Source organism: Fukomys damarensis, unplaced genomic scaffold (assembly GCF_012274545.1).
Source record: "Fukomys damarensis isolate Sample0158 unplaced genomic scaffold, DMR_v1.0_HiC HiC_scaffold_5, whole genome shotgun sequence".
Classification (NCBI taxonomy): Eukaryota; Metazoa; Chordata; class Mammalia; order Rodentia; family Bathyergidae; genus Fukomys; species Fukomys damarensis.
The window spans coordinates 14,084,914-14,109,133 of NW_022900917.1; the positions used below are offsets into that span (position 1 = coordinate 14,084,914).

The 24,220-nt window shown below is 34.1% G+C and overlaps 1 protein-coding gene across 1 annotated transcript in view; it reads right to left on the minus strand.

Annotated features, from left to right (window-relative positions):
* Pkhd1l1 (PKHD1 like 1) overlaps positions 1–24,220 on the minus strand; it is a 147,120-nt gene that overhangs the window by 16,152 nt on the left and 106,748 nt on the right. The window contains exons 55-70 of the mRNA XM_010619537.3: positions 23,711–23,859; positions 22,272–22,401; positions 20,309–20,427; positions 19,523–19,652; positions 14,680–14,853; positions 12,761–12,864; positions 11,794–11,923; positions 10,880–11,001; positions 8,610–8,700; positions 5,739–5,887; positions 5,538–5,660; positions 4,904–5,015; positions 4,664–4,780; positions 4,082–4,247; positions 1,392–1,624; positions 1,036–1,203 (exon numbers count right to left, since the gene is read on the minus strand). Of these exons, the coding sequence (XP_010617839.1) occupies positions 1,036–1,203; positions 1,392–1,624; positions 4,082–4,247; positions 4,664–4,780; positions 4,904–5,015; positions 5,538–5,660; positions 5,739–5,887; positions 8,610–8,700; positions 10,880–11,001; positions 11,794–11,923; positions 12,761–12,864; positions 14,680–14,853; positions 19,523–19,652; positions 20,309–20,427; positions 22,272–22,401; positions 23,711–23,859 (2,217 nt within the window). The remainder of the gene's footprint in view (positions 1–1,035; positions 1,204–1,391; positions 1,625–4,081; positions 4,248–4,663; positions 4,781–4,903; positions 5,016–5,537; positions 5,661–5,738; positions 5,888–8,609; positions 8,701–10,879; positions 11,002–11,793; positions 11,924–12,760; positions 12,865–14,679; positions 14,854–19,522; positions 19,653–20,308; positions 20,428–22,271; positions 22,402–23,710; positions 23,860–24,220) is intronic.

The window sequence follows — 24,220 nt, forward strand, 5'->3', positions numbered from 1 at the left end:
TAAAAAATTATATTGCCTTTCAGAAAAAAAGTAAAACTAAGTACAATGAAATCTTTCTCTGCTATATAGAAGAGAGCAATTTGAAAACTTCTCTTCCGTTCCTTCTTCATTCACAGCCCACTTTGTAATCCCTGCTTTGTAAAACTTGAAAGGTAACACTCAAAATTTGAGCCAACTGCAGGCAGATGACAGAAGTGAGGAGAGCCTTAAAAATCATGAAACTTCAGGATATCCTGGATTTAGTTCATCCTATTCTCTTTAACAAGTTTTAAAATGTGTATTTCTGTGGGGTATTAGCTATTTTGTTATTTCCTATAATAGTTAGATATGTTCTCATACTGTGAGGGCCAGAAATCTGCCCGGTCCAGGCTGTGTGTCCTTCAGTGCTGCTGAATCCTGCTGAAGGACTCATCTTGGCGGCCCAGTGTCATTTCAAGGATGCACAGTATATCCCTGTGCTATGTTCTCAGTATCTTTTAGAGGTTTATTTTACCATTCAAAAAACCTTAGTCTCCTACATTGATCTGCATCCTTGTGGAGACCACAATCTTTCCTCTGTGTTAGGGCTATCTCAGACCCTAACATAAGAAACCTAGACTCTGGACCTTCACAAACCAGTCTGGAAAGTCAAAGAAACCAGATATGAGAGAGGAAAAACAGGTGATAAGTCTTCCAAAGACTCATGAAAATGAAAAATGATTAGGCCAAGAAGACCCCTTCTCAAGTATTCCAAATAATACAATATTCATTTTTAAATTGATGTAAGGGAAACTATACTTCTGGAGGTATTTAAGCCCAATTTCTTTAAGTTTTCTGCCCCCTCTCCTTCCAATTGTCGATTTGAAGTAACTGTCTTGGCTTTCCTGGATGGGAAACTGCCACAGGACCATGTCTCAACACTGCGCATGGAATTTTTCTTACCAATGGAATGCCAAGAAGTTTTAGTATTTGCTAGTTTTATGTGGTAATGAGATACCTCCATGCATTTAATAAAATGCTTTAAATAACTCTGGTCCACCTATACCAAGCACCTACCATTAATGAGGTCAACATAACCATTGCTCACTACAGCCACTGGTGAAAGTCTTCGTGTTTCTGTATCAGAATCCAGGCTTTCAATAACCATCATTGCATATTCCATCCCAAAGCACTGATAGCTCTGCCACTCTGGAATGTATTTACAGGTTGCATCTCTAATAATTCCTGAAAATATACGTGTATACATTTTATCAATGAAATATCTTCACAAAATACCCATACACTATCTTTTTCTTATGTAAGATTAATAAGTAGAACATCTAAGTTATTAGCTAAGCACACCAATCATTCATAATAAAACATGTTTTGTTTCATGAACTTGAGGTCTAAAAATAGAATAAGACTCAACAAACCTTTATAAGGTGCTTTCTCAGTGACAGGAATTCTACTTCCATTCAAGAATGTGAGCATCACCTTAGGAATTCTGTAGTCTCCAATCCCCAACTGGCTGTTTCCATTCCATTCATACTCTGCTTGAGGTATCACTGAACCAGAATTCCCCAGAAAGGAGCCATCCAAGTCTTTAAGAAAAGATTTTCTTTTGGCATCACAGACCATGTCTACACAATCAGATGGATTCACTTTACTGGGGATAAAAAGTAAAACAAATAATTTAGCTCATTGTTCCAAAACAGCGATATGAATATGGTACTTAGGTATTTGAGTAGGTATAAAAAAAAAACGAATTGAATCTTATTTCAGAAAAGATTTCAAATGGGACTAAGCAGTATATGCAAATAGCTCTGTAATGAAGTCTGCTTTTCCACTGGGAAGACTGGGTCTGTTCTAGTGAATTTATTAACATTTCAAAATGACAAGTTGTACCTGTGGGATACAAAATTGCTTTTTGCTATTCTGGAATGACAGATTCATGTTTGTGCATTATTCACAATATACTAACATTTCCTCACATGGCTGGTGAAGGGTTCTCTTGTACAGGATATACAAAATCCCTATGCTTACCAGAAAGTCTTCATTATTTTCCCTTCCTGCTCATCTTTAAAGTTTATAAGTATTATTTAAAATAATATAAATATTTAATAAAAGCTCAGTTTCTTTCACCTTTTTATCTTGAGCTCTTAGGTTCTTTACCAATTGCAGACTGTTATGTATTCTTGTAGATTTTTGTCTATGTAAAGGCAGATGTACTAAGACTATGATTCTTATGCCACATATTAATAATCATTCTGCAGATAACTATAAGAAATGAACACCATACATTTATCACTCAGTTCAACCACGAATGTCATTTTGGCTCCATCTTGATTTACCTGCAGGGTTGATTGCTTCCTGATATAATAATGAAACATATGCTGAGTATGCAATGTACTACACACTCAAAAGACATACAGCATACTTATAAAATACTATGACACATAGTGTGAGGAAATATATTTTATTCCAGAGTCATAGCAACAGCTATAGTTGTGAAACACACAGATCTATTAGGTACTATCTAGTATATCTTTCCATTTTTGTTTTAAGAGAAACATACAACTATAAGTTATTCCTAACCATAATCTACTAGTTTGGGGGAAAAATTTTAATAAATATTTCTGTACACAGAGAATGTAGCTCAGTAGTAGAGCACTTGTCTAGCATATGAAAGGCCTTGGGTTCAATCTCCAGTAGCAATATATATATATATATATATATTAAGTATGTAAATGTATTTTTGTAAACAAGTTTGTGAGAAGAGCACTCAATGGCATTCCCACAAGGTGGCAGTAATGTGAGAGGCAGTCTTAGTTCAACTTCCCAAGAAACAGAGCCTGACCTGAGAAGTAGATTTTTATGTAAGTGAGTCATGGAAGGAATCTTCTCAAAAAGGAGAGATAGAAGTCACACAGAGCAAAAGAAAGAAAATGAGACTATGGTGTTTAGACCAGCTTCATTCTGATCCCATGGAAACCTCTGCAACATAAATTCATTACATCTGTTGCTACCTCAAAGCAAAAAGGCCAGCCTTGTACACCTGAATCTGACAGTCCTTCTCTCTGGAATGTAAGAATAGAGGCTATGAGAGAACTTTGAGTCAGAGAAAAATGCTGAAAAATGGGGCAACAGCATGCTGCTATGGGCCAATGTTTGGAGTATTTGGGATCTGCCTAGTAAAGAAGATCTGGGAAAGCGCCAACAGCATCTACTAGAAGCACAGAATTCAAAGAAAGTATACTTTAAGAGGCAGTATTTTCTTTGAATTACAATTATACATTAAATTTGAAAGACTTGATAAGCAAGAGGAGGTTATAACTGACTAGTGAGGAGGGCCTCTAATGAACCAAAAAACATTGCAATTCAACAATGATTAAACAAGTGTCGGGCTGTTAGCAAAATAAAACAGATGAAATATTACATTTTCCTGGAGAGTTGCCGATTTAATTACAAAACATTCCTTCTCTTTGCTGTTAAACTGAAAATGGTCAAAGATCTCTGGTAGAACTTTGTTTCCTCCAATATTATCTTGTACCTGAATTCTTGCTCCTAACTGCCTCCAAAAAATAGCAGTTATTGACTACAATCTTTTATGACTTAGAATCTAAGTAAGATATCTTGACAACAGATTTTTTTGTGATTACAAAATTTCTGTTCTAAGTTCCTGTGTATATTATAATTACAGGGATCAGAAGGGCTTATATTTAATTTCTAACCATATTTTGGAGTGCTGGTGATAAATATTTAGAAAGCAAAGGCAATAAAAATAAGAAACAAGAAATTATAAAGATTTTTCTTATTTAATGCTTTTGGAGATGTACTGATATGGAATATATTTCAGATCCCCATTTATTATACTTAATGATGTTGTTATTTATGGTATGTGAGAGACAAACAGTGAAAATACACACATTAAAGCCCAGTTTTTACAAAGCAACTGAGAATACAGACATATATTATTCAAAGTCTTAATTTTTATAATGCTCATTAAAATGTTATAGAAATTAGTTATTTTAATATAGCAATATTTTTAAACCTATAACAGAAAAGGGAGAATGGAGAACTATAAAGATGGGAAAGGGAAAAAGTGGGTTTTGATACATTTTACCTGATGTCAGGCCTATGGATATATATTTTAGATGGTTCAGTGGTATTGACCAGTTGTATATTCTTCACGTAGATTGGATGCTGTAAGTCTTCATTTAAAGGATTAGTCATGAATATCACATTAATTTCCCCTGAACAAACATTCTTAAATCCAACAAATGTCGAGCCTAAAGCATTAAAGAAAAATAATTATTTTCTCTGGAGAAAGTGGAATTTCACAATATACATTCTGTGGGCTTAAATTTCATCAGTTGTAAAAGGGAACAGTAATATATAACCCTACTTATGTGAAATAACTTTTATAAAGTACAAAAACAATATTAAACCACTGTGCCAGTGGTTTTTTTTCTACTGTTCTGAAAGAAAAATTAAATGTCATTTTCAACATATAAAACTTTTGCTAGGGAACCAGTCTAGAAATTAGCTCTGATAATCTGATTTCTTTTCTAGTCATATTGAGCACATTCATATATAAATTCATTTTTCTTAGTGTGTAACAATGAAACATTAATTATACCATACTTTACATAGTCCTTGAAGGATTTAATTGGGTAGATTTGTGAAAGACAATATTTCAACTTGCCTGAGACGTCCAGACGGCCCCTGATGGCATTGTAACTCATGATCCCCGCATGGGGCTTCTGGGGCGCCATATTGTGAGCAGAAGCAAAGGTAGGCCAGCAAATCCCGCTTCTTCCACCTTTTACCAAAAAAGAAGGAGGAGCAGGAAGAGCCAGAGGAGGAGGAGGGAGAAGAAAAAGAAAATTAACAGAAATAGAATATGCACCTGTGTAAACACCAATGATAAAATTGCAAATTTCACCTGCTGGAGGTCTGGCACTGCGATGTTCATCAGTGAGTTCGATATTGGGATCATCATTGCTTAGGACATCAGAGCAGTTAAATTCAGGGCTACTTCCAACAATTAATGTGCTCTGTTTAAAAAATGTCAAGTGATACAGTGTTAACAATAACTCTCCCTAAAAAAACATAATAATGAATGAATAACACTGAGTTCTACTGCAGCAAAGCACAAGTTAAACTTTGGGAAGTGGATCATTCATGAAACAAAGATGAAAATGTACGATTGCTGACTTTGCTGGAATGACAGGCTGAGCGAGGAGAAGACAGACGTGTAAATGTTTCTTTAAAATGACATGTTAGGTTCCTGTGATAGAAATGTGCTCAGGAAGCAATAAGAACAAAAAGTAGAGGGAATGTCCTTATCCCCTATGCTGTTTCAAGAAATCCTTCAAAGGAGTGAAAATTTAACAATCCGTTGCAAGTACAGTAGGTGATGAGCAAGAAGAGGTGAAGGAAGTAGAGGACGGATGAGAATGAGGAGTTTCCTGCCAAGGCTCAGAAGTGTGGTCTAGATAGAGACAGAGATTATTTTTATTCGTCTTTCAATAATTTCTCCCTTCTCAGAGTTGCTCTTGGACCTATTCATTTCTCACCTCCACCTTCACTGTTTTACTGGAAATTTTGTGAGATACAGCGGCTGGCATGTAAATCATTGAAAAAATGGCCATTCCATTGTCCACTAGGGTCACATTATAGATGTGCACACGCTCTGTGGTCTGTAACAAAAAATAGCAAGTTGAATAGCGCTAAGGAAATCATGAAAGAAAATAATCACCGCCTTTAATCCCACTCACCTGAAAATAAATTCCGTAATCCCAGCACGTCCAAATGGTAAATCCCTGTATAAGGGAACATCCAGGAAGGCCATCTTGGTTCATGTAGATGCCATACAATCCCCCGTGAGCTTCATTGTCAAACCAGTTTTCCACAGGATTAGGCTGACCTTAAATGACAATATACAACCAGAGAATTAACTTCACAGATACTTCTAATAAGCAGTATCAGCTAAAGTCAGTATGTATAACGGAGCCTAAACGTTCAATCAAGGGCCCCACTTGCTGTCTGAACAAGGCTTCTTCCCCTGCCCATCCTTTACGTGCTGGTTCTTTCTTGTTAAAATCTTTCCACTCTCAGTTCCTTCAAGGGCTTTCCCAGCCCATCTCGTTCAAAATAGCACTTCATCACATTGCATTTAAATTGCACTTAAAAATTTTCACTTGCTACTTTAATATTTGTGAATTATGCTTTCCTCTTTTCTTCTAGAATGTACACTTCATGCGAGAAGACAACAGTGTCTAGCCCCTTCATCACCACATTCTTGCATCCAAAAATGTAATACTGAGATAGGTGCTTCTTCAATACTTTTGAAATTGGCGCACACAGGACTGTGGGAAAGTTATTTAACCTTTTAGAACTTGTTTCCTGTGTATAAAATGTTTTAATGCCTAATTTATAGTAGTTTCAAAGTGAAATTAATAAACTACATAATGTGCCTTGCAAATATCTTCAGTAAATGGGAACTGGACTCGTTACTAATACATCCCATAATTAGATTTTAATGAAAGTTTCGCTTATATCTGAATTGGACCAGTAATTTTAATAACCTCTCCCAAAGCATGCACAAATTGAAGGATTGTCTGTAAAGGGCAGTACCTCTTCCTAAAATTGTACTTAAAACCAGCTGTCTTGCTTGGGACCTCGATAACTGATTTCCTCCTGTTGGATTTTCCCTTCTTTGCAGCCCTTTGGATTTTGTGTTACTTATAATCTATCTGGGTTTGATTTTATTCTGCCATAAGAAGATGGCTATATTTCTATTCCTGAACCTACACAGGGCCATGATAGCTATGCCATGGTCCCTGTCCCAGAATCCCAGCTTCTTGTCTGGATAAATGAGCAAGCATTACAGGAACTTAAGCCTCCATTTATCTGTGATGTTTCATATTTCAATTGTTGTAAATCCAAAAGTTCTTTTTAAACACTCTCAATTATGTCATAATATCACTGTAGTCAGTGAAAATGAAATAAATGTTATAACTATGGATAAGTATTCACATTCAAAGATTATATTTTTAATTGTCAAAAAAACCATAATAATTTCACAGAAATTACAGATTTCAAATTTTTGGGTCAAAGAAAATCCATTTCAAGTTTTTGGGAATTAAAATGATAAGAATGTGGTTCAAGGATCAACTAAATCTGTAGACAAAATTATTTTATTTTTCAAATGTATTTTGCACAAGTATAAAATTAACTTAAATCTGATATATTTTGAACTGAGAGAAAATTACTTATTCAAATAATCTTAAAAACAACTATTCATTAACCAGCATTCTAGAGAAAACAGGTGAATCATATGGCACATAAATTACAACTAATGAAACTGTTAAAAATAACCCTACACTGAAATATTTTAAAATCAACTTTAAAAGGAACATAAATTTTTCTGAGAAAGTCCCATTTTACTGAAATTTCTTTCAATTTCTGAAGGAGTAAAACTGAAGTTTTATATTTTATTAACTTTTTCAAAACTGGTAATAATATACTTTCATGGTTAAACATTTTAAATGTATAAGTTCCTGAATCACCTTATGTTTTTATGTAAACACAAATCTATACTCAATTATATTTTCTTCTCCCTTTTCCCACAAAACATATTATAGTATATATGGATTATGCACACAGCAGTATTATACACAGTATTCTTTTTTGGGGTTTTTTGAGACAGGGTCTCACTATGTAGTTGAGACTGACCTGGCACTCACTATGCAGCCCAGGCTGCCTCAGCCTCCTGCATGCTGGGATTACAGGCGTGTGCTACCATGCCTTACTATATATATAGTATTCTGTACCCTACACATCACTTGAGAGTATTTTGGCACTTTCTCAGTATCATGCATAGGAGCTTTCTGTTTTCTTCAGCAGGTCCTAGTATTACAGTGTTTGGCTTTATACAATGAGGCTACCATTAAGGAACATGGGTTAGCTTTCAGAACTCACAATGCCTTGTTGAATCCTTGTTTACAAATCATTTTTTAATGGTTTAAGATGACCATTAGCTAGGTTAATAGACGTGAAAGTGCCGAGTCAAAGGTAAATTCACATATGATTTTGGGAGATTCCTTTATGTACATACTATTTCATTTTGTCCTTCAATGAGTAATGCATAAATTTTCATTTCCCTCCAGCCTTGCCAAAAAGACAGATGTTTGATTAGTCCTTAATTTTTACTGAAAACTCTTCGTGTCTGTAGAATTTTTAATATATAAACAGTGAGCATTTTTCTCTGTTAAACCAGAAGTATAAAATAATGCCCTAGCCCTGCAGGCACAAACGTCTCCATGCTCCAAAGACTGCTTTTGTGAAAGTAGTAGCAGGAAGAGACACTCAAAATTCTAGCAACAACCAAATCGAGAACTGAAGTAGCTATTGAATTTTCTGGATTATAAACTTGGAAAAATAGTTGTACTTTAAGTAAAAATCCTACCCATTTTATTGTAGAGCCAATATTTTAAAAATATAATTTCCCTTATTAAGTTCTGTTGGTATTCAGAGAGAAGAGATAGCACATATTAAACCAGCAAGTAATCATTATTCATTTCTACAGATGTGGACTAGTTATTTTCTTGTTGTAATATTTCTATGCTAAGAAAAAAAAAATTTACTTGAGCAAGGTTCACCATCAATGCGGTATCCTGCTCTTCCAAATCCGGCAACCACATTATTTTGTAGAACTGTATTAGTTCCTTTATTTATCTGGCACAATGATAAAGAGAATACTTTAGGTTAGACAGTTACACAATGAGAGCAAATATAAGACACCACGCCTGTGAAAACCTTTAATTATTATCACAGTATAAGGAGAAAAATTCAAATTATTTGCTGAATTCAAACATATTACAACTGAAGTATTAAAATGATACTATCACTAGGTATATGTCCTCAGTAGTACTACATACTTGAACTGCATTAAAGAGATTTTTGGTTTTTAATTTTGGTCACAAAATCTACTCAATGTAATTCAAAACTCTGTAAGTCATAGGCCAAATTCCAGATAATAGGAAGGTCACAAAGATTTTATCACTCTTTTTATAGTTTGTTACCAAAATGATTCATTAAGAAAAAGACAACTAAGGCAATTATAGTAGATACAGGATTGCATGGTGACATTCATTAATTGAAGTAAATCTGATATAACAAAAACTAGGTTAGCACAAGTGTAAGTAGTCACTAAGCAATTTCATTTTATGAGCCCAGTTAAAGTGACAGAAAATGAAAATAAAGAGCACAGAAAGGTTTCGTTCTTGGTTAAAGAGCCAGCAAAACAGTCTTAGTTATTTAAAGCACATAAATACCCTTATTTTCAAAGTTTGTGATAAAAAGAGTCAAATGGAATTCATAAATGTCAAATAAGTGTCTTCGTTCAAAAGTTACAGATAACTTTAAAGATTTGGAGTTGACATTTAAGTACAATCTAATGATTATGAGGTGTAATTAAAGTATGGTGAATGATCAAATCTTTAAAAATTATTAAAACTATACTACCATTAGTTCTCCTCAAAAAACTCCTCCTTGCTTCACATACGATTATTTGTCTTTCTTGCCACTTTTGAAGTAGTCCTGGAAGTCCTTTACATGAGAACTGTTTAACTGGGCTCTTGTGGGTGCACTGGTGTTCTGAATTGATTCAAAACATTTACCTTTCATGGTCATTTTGTCTTTGGGTTCAGAGCTGGTAAATAAGGTAGAGAGAACACACTGTAATGTTTTTATTTGACAGAAATTGCTGTAAATGTTTGATACATGAGATGTGATTGGAAATAAGGGAAAAGAAAAAAATATGAGAAAATGAAAAAGAGGAAATAAAGTATTTATAAATAGGGAAGGGAGGAGGGGGTGAAGGGAGGGCAGAGGTAAGGGGAAAACAATGAGAACCAAGACCAGTCATGTAGAGCTACAAGATCCCAATGATGAATGTAACTATACTGTATGCCCAAAATGTGCCAATAAACTCAATGAGAAAAAAAGAAAAATATAGTGAATGCTTAAATTTAAAAAAATTATTACAGTAAAAGGCACTTTGCCATTAATTCCCTTCAAAATACTTCCCCTTGCTAGAAAGACACTTATCTCACCTTCCTGACAGGTGTTTTTTACTATTCACTGTATGATTCAATCACCCTTTGTGTAAATAGAACAAGAGAATATTTTTTTCCTCATGCACCTGTGCTAAATTCCAGCTTTCAGATTTTACCTTAAGGTATTGAGGTGCATAAAGCCCATGTTCAATTCTTACCATCTTTTAAAAAGAGTTACTTTAATTCTTTTTCATTCCTACAGTACAGGTAAGTAAAGTGAAAGCGAGAAGCCAACTTTTGTCCGAACTTGCTTGCACAGAGAAATGCTATTTTCTTGCATGTTGTCTCAATCTATATCTAAGAAAAAACCTAAAATAACTGAAGAGATTTTATGGGAAACAAGAGTCTGATTAATAATATCAAATATGCATAAATAGCCTTCCAGTCAGAAAATCATAGATGTGAAAGTGATTTTAGAAATTCTATACTTTATCATTCAGATTTTCCAAATGAGGGAGGTAACTAACTCTAGAGATCAGAAGCAACATGCAATCATAATCAGTCAGCACCAGGGAAATCCTGTATTACTACTAGAACCTGAAAGTGGTAAATAGAAATGAAAGGAATTAAGAAAACTATTTAAACCACTGGACATCAAGAGAAAGAAAAAATAGGTATTAGACTTCACAACATATTTTTAAAAGTTCATTCATTCCTTCCGTTAACTTGTCTCATTAGTTTGTCAATATCTAAGGAAGAAATATTTGCAACAGTATCTTAAGATTTATAATTTTACAGAAATTATGATTATAAATGACAACTATAAATTTGTGTAATTATAAATTTGTTGTCACTACCTCGATTGCTGCATGCCAGAGAGTTGAACTTAAATCTTTTCTGTTCTGATAGGTTCCTGGCCAAACTGAAAGTGTGACCAAATTTCTTCGGACTCTGTTGGCATCGCCCCATATTCTTATGCCTGTAATAAAATAAAAGAAAGACCCCCCCAGAATACATATTTTAATTTGTAATCAATACTTTGGGGGGTGTCTTTTATTTATTTTTCATGAAATTATTTTTGTGGTTTGAGCCTGACAAGTAATCCTCTTAGATTTTTGCCCAGAGCTAAGAATAGAAGCCAGGGTCTCGAACATACCAGGTAAGGTATGTGCTGTTCCATGGACCTTCAACCTCAGCTCCCATTTTGATTCATGAGCCTTCTCAACTCTGATAATCAACTCCCCCTTATAGAGGACCTGAATTAGAACCTTCTGGGGTGCTTCACAGACTCCACGTCAGATTTAACAAATACATAAACACCTTAGGAAACATACTTAAAATCGTATAGAATTTTCTAAATAAAATAACTTTTGGAAGGAATAATTTTTACAATTAATATGTGAGGAATATCTTGAAATCATAGTAATTTAAATGACTAGCAACTAGATAGCTCACTTTAGGTCATGGCCTGGCAATAGTTCTTCTATGTCATGGGATTGTACTTTCCAATAAGACGGGTAGACACATGTGGCCATTTAAATGTAAATTAAGCACAATTAAATTAAATGCAATCAGAATTAAAAATATAGTTCCTTAGTTAAACTAGACATAACTCAAGTGCTCATTAACCACAAGTGAGTTGGTGATTACCACATTAGCACAGATACAGACCATTTCCATCCTCACAAAAAGATTAATTGGACAGTTTGGCCTTACAGATAATATTGCCACAGAAAGACATGTTATTTGAAGCAAGATATGATGATGTCACCTTCTCCCACTGTAAAGTGAATAACGTTGTCATCTATGTCCACGCCATCTGTGTCAAACACACCAATTGCTGGAGAGAAGCCATGATGGAAAGCACAGCCTCGAACATAAGATGAGCCATGTTCTTGTACCTATAAAGCACTCAGACTCAGTGAGCATTTAAAAAATGAAATCAAAGTATATTTAAAGAAAAAAAGAAGTAAATGATTTCTAGTAAACAAATCGTGATCAATTCTCAATTTGCTTTCTATTAAAGGAGATGATTTCCCGATAGGCTTCCTAATCATGGGAAATTTTCATATAATCTTGAATTTGTAATTAAATGAAGCAAAAATTATGCTTACTTTAAATGCACACTTAAAATAATTTCATATGCTTTTATGCATATGTATTTCTACTATTAACTGTAAAATGCTAAAATGTGAGAATTATTTTCCAGAATAGTTTATTCTATAATAAGCAGGATTTTTTCTTTTAATTACAAAAGATAATACTCTAGGCCGGGTCACAGTTCAAATGTTAGAGGTTTCAACCTTAAACTTACAAAATTTTTTAAAATTTCTATTAAGACATTTTTAATTTCAATTTTCTTAAATCATCAGCCCTCTCAATATTTATTGTTCTTCTTTTGATGGGGACAGATTACTGCCACGCTTGTCATTTGACAAATATAACTAAAAATCAGTTTAATAGGAATTGTTATTCTTTACCACTGCAATGCAAAGTGGAGATGTGAACCACTATTACAAATCTTCAATTTTGTTACTTTTCCTACAGATTTTACTCACTATAAATAAATGCATGACATGAATAAATCACATACTGCTGAGAGTCTAAAGTAATAGGAAATATATCCAAGAAAATTTTATAGTACTAGATTATAAATTTATCTATATGAAGATGTGGCTACTTAGTTAAATGAAAATAAAACAAAAAAATTTTATTTTCAACAAGTGTAAAGTACAAACCTGTCCTAGGTTAAGAAATGTTATTGCATATCTTGGATCTGTGCCATCCCTGAAGCCTTCCTGACCACTGTGATAAAATTCAACATTACTTATTCTTGCATTTCCTAGGGAAAGGAAACAGAAGAAAATTTCCTAAAACAAATACAATAAAACATTTTTATAAGCTATATAAAACTGTTCACATTTTTCTTGGAAACTGCATTAGTTTTTCTCTACTTCTTAGAAAGGCATTATTTCTTAACCATATTTTCCCATTTTTGTCCTTCTTAGACATTTTCTTGTAATAAACTCTCTTTTCCATAAAACTAAAATTTTAATTATGCAGATATATCATAGTTGTAAAGATAAAGTGGCTCTTTGAAGAACTACAACCATTGAGAGAGCTAAGCATGTTTTGTCCTCAAGGACAAAATTTCTCCCCCTTGAGGGTAACAGTGCCATGCTGAGAAAATATACATAAGACATGAGATAAAGTTTATTTGAGATTTCAATTTTGATGCGATAAAGAGTTTTTAAATTATCTTTCAGAGACTCTTTCAGAACATACATTGCCCATTATCTGCCAACCAGTTTGTCATAGTACTACTGAAGCATCATGAGATAATTTTATAGATTACTGATAATAATGATAATTCACAAGTAACGGCTCTGTATGAAGTGGCTGTATTAAATGATTACCAGACAATATGGAGTTTAATTCTATAAAGTATCCTATGATTTAAGTGCTTTTATTATCCTTAACTTTTAGAAAAAGAAACTCAGGCCTGGAAAAATCATGGATGGAAAAAAAACAGTAGAAGATATTCCTTGTTTCAAAAACTAGTATTTATAGGTACACTGGAGGAGAGTGATTCTGTACTAGAAGAGAAAAATCTGTCTTTAAATTTATGAGCCAGCAATTGAATACATGGTGAATGTAAGAATAATCAGATAGACGAGCTGGAGTAGAAATGGTTAAAATAGACCAACCGGTAATAAGTACAGACATAGATGCCATACATGTGGGGTTTTGTTGTTTTTGTTTCTACTTACATCACAAAACAATTTACAGAAGCAAGCAAAGATTGCCTTGGGAATAGAGCTTATCACAAAATTTGAAATAAGTTAGATACAGATTAGTATCCAAGATAAATTCAATTTCTCCTTAAAAGGGAGAGATCAAAAAGCATAGTTTTTTTCATTTTTAAAGTGGAATAACATTTGTGCAGTCATGTTTAATGCTCAGTGCAGAGGCTGTGATTTTATATCATGATCATTATTACCACCATCATCCTCATTATCATAAAGGTAAGCTTCTGCTGGTTGATTATGACCAAAAGGTAAATGTTATGTTAGTATAGGTTTCTGCACAACATATAGATTTTTCTAATGTTAAAACTGTTCCAAAATGGAATAAGGAATAATTATTGATGTTTTTAGACCTGCTACTAAAATATTTCAATATGAAATAATACGTGGTCACTTCAGTAAAATCCAGGAGCTTGAAGAGAGTGGATGGAGGCATAGATAAAACAAGTTTGGCCAAAGTTGGTAATGAGGTGGTGATGGACATTTGAATTTATGTTGTTCTCTGTGTTCTCGGTATATGTCTGAAATTTTCCTTAAAATAAGCAAACAACAGCAGCAAAACAACACATGATTTGTTGTAATGTTATAAAATGATTTCTGTTTTGGTGAGAGGTTTATTACTGTTACAAAAGGTCAGTATTACTTTCAAATTCTTATTGTCTATGAAAATAGAATAAACAGCCAATAATGTTAGAGAATTAACTTGGAGGGTAGTATGTGAACTACAGGAACACTTTCAATGCTTAATTTTTCCATGTAATACTATGGCGAAGTAAAAATTATTTAAGAAGTAACAATGGAAGAGGTAATGTCCTATATAATTTAGAAAAATAAAATGCACTTATACTAACCTTTAAAGGTCATCATATTTCCAGTGAAGGAGCCAACCAGAATGTGTGCACCAAAAGACTCCCTGGACCAACCAGGGTAATCTTCACCAACTATTTTGATGTTCCTACTTAGTAATCCAACATCAGCAGCTAATATATAGCTCTGACCTGTTTCAGGGACAGAGTATCTTTTGGCTGAAACAGAAGGACAGCTAGATCATTGTCAATGCTGAGAAACGTCTCTCTTTATCAGATTCTCAGCAGTTCGTATGCTAGATAACTTTTTGCCAGAATTCCACTAATTCACGAGTTGATTAGATTTACATGATTAAATGTATATAGGTAACAGAACTTAAATTAACATACTCTTATTTAGAAACTGGAATGCAACCAACATATATATATTTTTTTTTTTCTGTTTAAGACAATGAACTTATTGCAATCAGCAATTATGGTGTTAATTTCTTAACAGATCTTTGAAGGGATTTTGCAATCATGACAGATTATATACAAACACTGTTGTACAGAAAATTGAGAAGCTTATTGTACTTTTAATAAATGAGGAAATGAAGTAGAGAGTTAAAAATAAAACACAACAAGAAAAACTTTTCCAAGGCTATGAGGAGAACCAGTAACACAAATATTATTTCTCCAGAAACCTAAGCATTATTTATTCCACTTTTCAAACACAATTCCTTATAAATATATACTAGTATGTGAAACACCATCTGCACATTTACATCATTTTATTATTGGCATATATTTTTTTAAGCAAAACACTTATTGGCACATTTTAGATACCCATAATGATAGCACTCATCATAGGGAATTTACACCTGAACCTGATAAATTTGTGATACATAGTAATTAAATTCTTCTGGAGGAATTGGTACATGTACATATTGCATCTTGACTATTTTTACTTCTACTTTCACTTCCCAACTCACCTCTCTCTCCTTTCCCATATAATTCTCATCTCCACAGTCTATGTATCTTTTTCCTACCATATCTCTTTTTATTTTCCACTTTAAATTACTTATATTTTAGGTCTCTCATATTAGAGAAACTACTATGTTTAACTTTCTATGTTGGGTTTATTTTTTTAGCATTATGATGTCAAGAGCCATCCTTTTTCCTACAAATGACTCAAATTTATCCTTCTTTATGGCTGGGTGGTACTCCATTTTGTGTGTGTGTGTGTGTGTGTGTGTGTGTGTGTCTGTGTGTGTGAAGTTATATAAAAAGTTCCATATGCTGCTAAAAAATGTTGTTGTTGGATGAAACATTATGTAGATATTTGTTAAGTCCATTTGCTCAGTGGTGTGGTTCAACTCTGATATTTCTTTGCTGACATTTTTATCTTGTTAATCTGCCTATTTGTGAGAGTGGGATTCTAACATTCTCCACTATTACTGTATCGGTGTCTATCTGTCTTCTTTTTATGTCCAGTAGTTTTTATTTTATGAAATTGGATCCACCAACATTTGGTGCTTAAATAATCTACTTTTTAACAGTGTGTAGTAACTTTTTCTTCTCTTCTGATCAGTTTTGGCTTAAAGTATACTTTGTTCAAAAATAAGATTACTTTTGCTCATTTTTCAGGTGCTGGTTGAATGTAGTATCATATTCCATACTTTTGCTTTCCATGTGTCTTTTTCTTTGTATATGAGGAGTGTCTCTTTTAAGCAACATATAGTTGGGATTTGGTTTTGATCCAATCTGCCAGTCTGTGTCTTTGGACTGCAGAGTTAAAACAATTTTCACTTAGTGTTATTATTGACAGGTATTCATTGTATTCTAAATTGCATTATTTCTCCATCAATTTTGAAGGATAATTTTGCAAGATACCACATTGGTTTGGCAATAGTTTTTTGTTTGTTTGTTTTGTTTTGTTTTGTTTCCCAAGGCTTGTAAAACTTCTCTCCAACCTCTTTTGGTCTTTAATGTTTGTGTTGAATATTCTGCCATTATTATGACAGATTTGCCTTTATTATGTACTTCCTGCATTTCTATGATAGCTTTTAGTATATTTTGTGGTAACTTCTAAGATTTTGACTATGATATTTCATGGAAAGATTCCTTCTTGGTCATGGCATTTGGAGTCCATATTTGTTATTTTCCTTGATACTGAACTCTTCCTAAGTGTGGAAAAGTTTCTGCTATGATTTGGGGGAATACATTTCTTATACATTTGGTGTCACCTTCTAACCTTTTCCTAACTCCTATAACTTTTAGGGGCTTTTGTAAGTCATCTAGCAGCTGTCAGATCTGGTTTTCATGGTATTGAGTTTTGTTTTTTAGGGTGTCACTGCATGCATGACATACTACATCTACTTTGTCATTATAATCTGTCAGTCTTCCCTCAGACCGGTCATTGCCCATACTTGCAAATGCATTTTTCATATCCAAGATTTCTGCTTATTTTCATATTCTCTAATATTAGATTTTTTTCTTCAATTCAACTTTTTGTTTTTCTCTTCTGTAAGCTCATTAAACATTTTATTAATTACATCTTTCATCTGTTTATTTATACTCTCTTACAGCTCACTAAAAATCATCTATATTTGATTATTAGTTTCTCTTTTGATTTCTCTAAGCATTTTAACCATTTGGTTTTTGAATTCTTGTGTTAATTCCTCCACTTCGTGCGATCAGCTTTTGGAGGAATTAAAAGTTTTTGGAGGCATCTTATTACTTTGCCTTCTCACATTTCCATCGTTTTTGTGCTGAGAGTTGAAAATTAGTTGGGGTTGTACAACTTGCTATTGTGGATATTTCTTTAGTTCATTATTTCTCCCTGTAATGTGACTTTGGTTTTAAGTTTTGATGGTGATGTACCTATTCAGTCTACTCAGTTTAATAGGATCAGTCCCAATCACTCTGCTGTATACAGAAAATTATTGTTGCCCTTTAGCATCTACAGAACCAATAACCCAGAAATACTGTGATGATAAATACTGATGATAAGTATGCTGACACATAGAGGACAGGGGAAGGAAAAAGAAGGAAGAAAATAGTTCAGAGAGAAGGGAAAGAGGAAAACAAATACAAGAGCAAATAAAAAAAGAGATAGGACTTTGGTTATATTATTTTTATGCCTGGAATGGAGGGTACAGATAGTATTGCTTTGAGAGATTATTTGCAGGGACAAGGAAAAGAAAGAAGATATAAGAAAGTATAATTGAGGGAAGGTGCAAGAACGTCTGAATCTATTAATATTCTGATAGACGCCTGTGTTTAAATTCCTCACATACAATTTTTAGTGAGGGTTAACCTGACCTGACCACAAAATACAATATCTAAACTAAATCACTAGTAAATTGTTCTTCTCCATTACATGTATACAAAATCACCTCACATATAAAACAAAACAAGAGGTTAAAAAAAAGGAAACACACACACACACACACACACACACACACACACATACAAACACACAAAAGTAAAGATTCTTCTCAGTCCCCTTTATACTCCAGTCTGACTTTGACCAGGGTGCTTTTGTCCTTCTTAATTAAGAAATGAAGAGACTGTTTTGTAGCAGTTCACTGGGCTCAGCTCCAGGCTTCTGTGGCTGTGCAGGCATAGGAATTTGAGCTGGTTTCCCTCCTATATTTGTTCTCTTGCTACCAGTCAGCAAAGGGGTTTGGGGGTCTGAATAGATGTGGACCCTGCTTCTTGTTCCCTTTGCTGACACCAATCGGTTAGGTTTTAGCTGTGCTCCTGTGGGCATGAGTAGCTAGAGGTTTCTGTCCCTGTCTTATAATCAGGCAGGCACCTGGTCTTCTGCTGCTCTCTAGGAGGGTGAGTGTTCCTTGATCTCTATCCTTTCCCTCTGCAACAAACTCTGCAGCGGTTGTGTCTGCTCTTTCTACATCTCTCTTGTTGAGCATGCCTGCTCATTTGTATCTCAATGCTTTGAAAAACACCATCTAAACTACACTCTCAGTCTCTAGGAATCTTCTTGAAAACCTAAAGGCAAACAAATTCATTTCAACTAGAAAGAAATTTTGGCTACCTTAAATTAGAGAAATTATTGTCAAATTTCTAAAACAAATTCATTTATAATTAAACATACCATTTCATCACTAATTATAATCTACACTTGATCTTAGCCAAAAGGCCGAGAAGCGATTCTAATTATAATCTAATCATAAGTTCTTAAAGCTTTTTTCTTTTGATTTAAAAATATATCCTACAGAATAATAATACATGTGTGTCTATCAAAGCCATGCTTGGAAAAGTGCCTATAAGTTTCTTTTTCATAGCTCAGACATCCCCAGCCTATCTGGCTGTATCAGGAAAAGCTCCTGAAGATTTCCGAAAAGCCCTGTCCGCTTTCACTTCCTAAAATACAAATAGGAGCATGGTAGTCTCTGCTCCTACAAAAACAAACAAACAAATAAAACTTCATTAGATGCTATGAGTTACTTCTCTCCTTTGACTTATTTTCCTTCCTGAGAATTATGGTTTTAGTTTTCATTGTAACTTCTCTAGAGTTCACTGCAGCTAAGAAAAACAAGTGTCTATGAGATGAATTAGGACAACCTCTGATTTCGGAACAAAGGTTTTAAAATTTCATTATGTGTAAGAATCATCCAGAAGCCTGCTTAGTAGAATGTGCCACAGATCTTTGCTGAATATGTGTTGATGAATAAATGAGTACCTTCAACATGGACTATTGGAAGCCAACATAAATAGTAACTAGCACCTCTGGGCTACCAAAGGCAATCTGGGTGAAATGTTCTGCTAAAGTATGTGTGATATGTTTTATCAAATAATTGTAATTAGAGGACGGAACACAAAAATATAAACATTTCCAGACATTTTAACTATGTATCAATTTAGTTAATGAGCAGCCACTTACCAAGGTGATTGTAGGAGAGGCTGTCATTGAGAATGAGAATTCTGTGACCATGCAGGATTCTAATGATACTTCTAGTTTCTGTCTGGTGTAAATCATAGCTTGTGGTGGTTATCACAATCTCGTCTCCCTCCTTAGAAAAAGTTGAATGGCAAATTCAAGAAAAAATTTTAAAACAGGCTGACATTTCTTAGTAAGAACCATTAAATAATTCCAATTTAATATATATAGAGGCAGTCATGGTATTTTCAAAAAAATAAACTGCAAGTAGACATACACTGTACGTTTTGATTTTGTATATGTTGTGGTCAATATTGAGAATTCTAGATTGAGAATCTACCTATGTTATTCTACTAAAATTTCTCACTTAATATGGCATTATTTGAATATCACTAGACTGGGATTTTTTTTGTTTCCAAATGCTTAATATGTAAAATCACAAATTAGGAATGAGAAGATGACTAATACAATAATAAAGTACATTTAAAATAATCACACTGTCCCTTTTGCAAGAATTTGTAAGTAAATTTTTAGTCAGAAACTCTCATATTTTTCTTTCATTTTCAATCACATATAAGGTGTTTCCTGTATATTATTATTAAACCATAATTTTTAAATGCTGCTCTTAGGTCACTATAAAATATTCATTTCTCACCTAATTAATCATTTGAGAATGTAAATACCCATGAGAACAGGGAAGAACTCTTTTTAAGTGGGATATATATATATATCTATAGGTAGATAGATATATATATATATTCATTTTACATCTCAAGATAATTTCTCTACCTGCCAATCCACAGCATCCATCAGAGAGAGGACTTTGGAACCTGCCTCCGCAGTTTCTGATAGTTTAGTTTTATATATTAAACGTGGAAGTCCGTGAAGATCCAGCTCACCAAACACCCCTGAAAGGAGGAAAGCATTCCTATTTACTCACCACACAGTAATAAATCAGGTGTTATTACAAAAGGAGTCCATTCACTGATAAACTTTAACAATCAACTCAACATTTCAGAATGAATGAAATGAATTGAGATTGTCTGCTCAGAAAGAACAAGAAAGTCTTGACCTTTGATTCACTTCCAGGAATCTGGTCCATAGAAAATCAATCCAACAGCCCATTTGCCCATCAGTTGGAAATTGGATAAAGAAGACGTGGTTTTTCTATTAAATGGAATACTACTCAGCCATAAAGGATGAGAAATTAGATTCATTCATAGGAAAATGGACACATATTGAGGATATACTCCTAAGTGAAATATATAAGTCACACATGTATAAATACCAAATAGTTTCTCTCGTGTGAAAAGCTATAATACTATATAAGATTATAATGAGACAATTGACCGTGTGAAATAGGAAGAAAAGGGCTAAAGGTGGAGGGAAAATGGGAAGGGTAGGGGAAACGTAATAAGGGAAAAGAAAAAAATATGACAAAATGAAAAAATGGAAATAAAGTGTTTGTAAATGGGGAGAGGAGGAGGGGGTGAAGGGAGGGCAGGGACAAGGGGAAAAAATGAGAACCAAGACCTGTCATGTAAAGGTACAAGATCCCAATAATGAATGTAATTGTACTATACACCTAAAATGTACCAATGAACTCAATAAAAGAAAAAAAAATCAATCCAATAGATAGGATACACAAATCTGTATGCTTACCACAACAATATTAAAAAACTGAAATTAATCCAAGTGTATATTGATAGGTGAAAGATGAAATAAATTTCAATGTGTTAATACTGTGCAGTAATATTCTGTAGGTATTGATCTGGAAAGATGTCCATGGTAAGCTAGCTAAAAAAAGAAAAATTCAGAGCAACCTATCTAGTTTAATCGTGTTTTAACAAAAGGAAACATGCTACCTACTAATCAGTGTATGTAACAGAAAGATGTAGATAAAAACTATGGGAGGATATCAGTTGTTAACTGATGCCAGTTTCCTCAAGGAGGGAAGAATTGGAAAGATATTTTTCCTGATGCTTTCTGCATTATTTGAAGAGTCATTTTGCAAATCAAAAATAAACACATACATTGAAATGTTTTGTCTAAGATTGAATTTGTCTGTCTCAGGACATTCACCAGTGAGAAGCTTAATAACTCAATCTTGAGCTATTTTGACCAGGTATGAGTTTTACAAATTGTACAGTGGAGCAATGCTTATATGTGACTTCTAAGTAAATATGAGGCAATGTTAATAACTAATAACTGATAATTCTTAGTTGTGGTCGAATTGAAACTCTTCAGGTCCCTTGCTTTCCAAGTTTGCTTAGGGATATGCACCGTACACCACTGCTCCTCAGAAGAAAGGCTTAGCCACAGCTCCATCCAGCAGCTAAGAACAGAGATGGCTGAGTCAGGATTATTTACTAAGGTTGTAAATATACAGTGTGTGTAAATATACGGTGTGATAATACAGGAAAGTGGTTTTAAGGGGGAAAGAACTGAAAAAAATCATTGCTTTGATAGAAGAAAAATTATGAAGAAAAGCAGATCAGAGACATAACTTAGAAATTTTAGCTTTGCAATAAATTACATGTTGGTTTAAAATATACATACCTGTATCTATTTCTATCTAGTATAATGTATGTCACATTGTTCAATTTTTTTAAAAAAATGTCTGCTACCTTTGTAAGCCTTTACTACAAATAAATGTTTATAGAAGCTTCTCATATCATTCTATGGCAAACTAAGTACTTTGAGAGTCCACTCTCAAAGCTGCCAGAACACTTCTGATACCTAGAGCACATACCTAGGACCTTCGCTCCTTGATTTGGTCCCTCTGGCAGAGCCCATTCTGGGGTAGAATGATTTCCTCGGAGTACAATCTGTAATTCTCCTCTGAAAGGATTATCTTCCCAGCCACCGATTAACCTGCCTCCCTGCAATGAGGCAGAAAATTGTTAATCCTTAAAAAATTGAGCAGAGAAAAATTCACCCACCAAAAAGGAACTCAGAAGTCCCTGGAAGCCTTCCTTATCAGAAATGGATGCATTTTATTTTAACACTATTGTAACTCGAAGTGACTTTAGTTTAACCCATTTGCTTAGGGACAAGCAGTCCCAGATGATTTTCCCCAGGTCAAATTCAATACTTTGATTTAACTTTATATTTTTATTAGTAAATATTCATCATACCAATTGATCACATGCATCATAGGGAATTTGTACCTGTACATAATACATCTTCAACCTTTTTTATTCCCTTTCCCCTTCCCATCCCTTTACCTTTTCCTCCCCTACTTTTCTTTCTCTCCGAATGATGTAAAGCTGAGTAGTGTTTAGCCAGATCACAGTGTGCTTGGATGCTATACACGAGATATCCTCTTCCTGACCAAGCTATGCCATTTATGACCCATGATGGCTAATAACAGCTTTCATTAAAAGCCTGCTGAGTTTATATCAGACGTATCATTACATAGTTTAAGCTCTACAGTGAACTCATAACTCAGTAATTTCATAGGCGAGAAACCTGATACTGAAAGAAGAAAAGTAACGTACCCTGGTTTATGCAACAACAAACAGTGAAGTTAACTGTTCAATTTTAGCTTTACCTCAAAGCTCATACATCTGACCACAGAATATCACACCCTTCAGAGCATCGAACACTAGGTTTCTGGACTTTTCTAGAAGAAAACCCACCACTTTTTACAAATGGTGCTAAATAGGTTTGATGATAAATGACGACAGAACAACTAAGCTGAGTAAGCAATTGGTCGATGTGTTCAGCATTCACCTGAGGTCTGAGAAAGAATGAGGTGATTGTTCCAACTAGAAACCTTTTACTCATCCACTCCAGCTTTCATAATTCCACTTATATTCATTTGTGTTAAGAAATACTGTTTGTATTCTAAATATTTAAATTATTTTAAATGCTTTCCCCAAACACTTAAGGATTCGTTGTTGGAGCAAGCTCACCGTTAAGCTTACCGATAAAAAATACAAATATTTTAAATAGAATTGAAACTGAGCAAACCTAAAGGGTAACTTGATAATTACTTTTTAAGGAAAGTTGAGTCCAAATTAAAGAGCGAGAGAATATGTTGGATTTACCTGAGCCTCTCAATTCAGGAGCTAGAGAAGTGCTGTTTTTCATTCAAACCAAAAGAATATGCTTTCTTAATATTATTTCAATAAATCTACCTCTCAGACTTTGATTAGTAAGGACATCATTATGAGCGCTCATTCTTACCTGCACGGATATGTAGGTAACATTCAGAACAACTCTCCTGGGAGAGGGCTCTGCAGCTCCTGCACTGGATTTATCCTCTAGTTCCAGAACTCCCCAGATAATGAGCCTCTCCATGGGTGGCAAATCCACATCAGCTACAATCCATGTTCCTACAAAACAGTACTTTAAGACATATAATCCAACCTGTGCTCTAGGATAAGACACTGACAAGCTTTTCAGTAAGGCCTGGTGTTGACATTTATGATCCATCTTTCCACAGAACGAGCGAGTCTCGTCTTTCCCAGATGCTATTGTGATTTCTTCCCCTTTCCTCTTTGAGGTGATATCTTGTCATGTTCAAATTGGCCTTGGACTCCTGGGCACAAGTGATTATCATGTCTCAGTTTCCCGAGGAGATGGAACTCGGGCATGGGCTACCACACACAGATTATGTTATTGCTGTAGTCAGGTTTAAACCCACATAAAACCACGGAGGCTTCATTTTGCATCCAGGAATGATAATGACTCTTT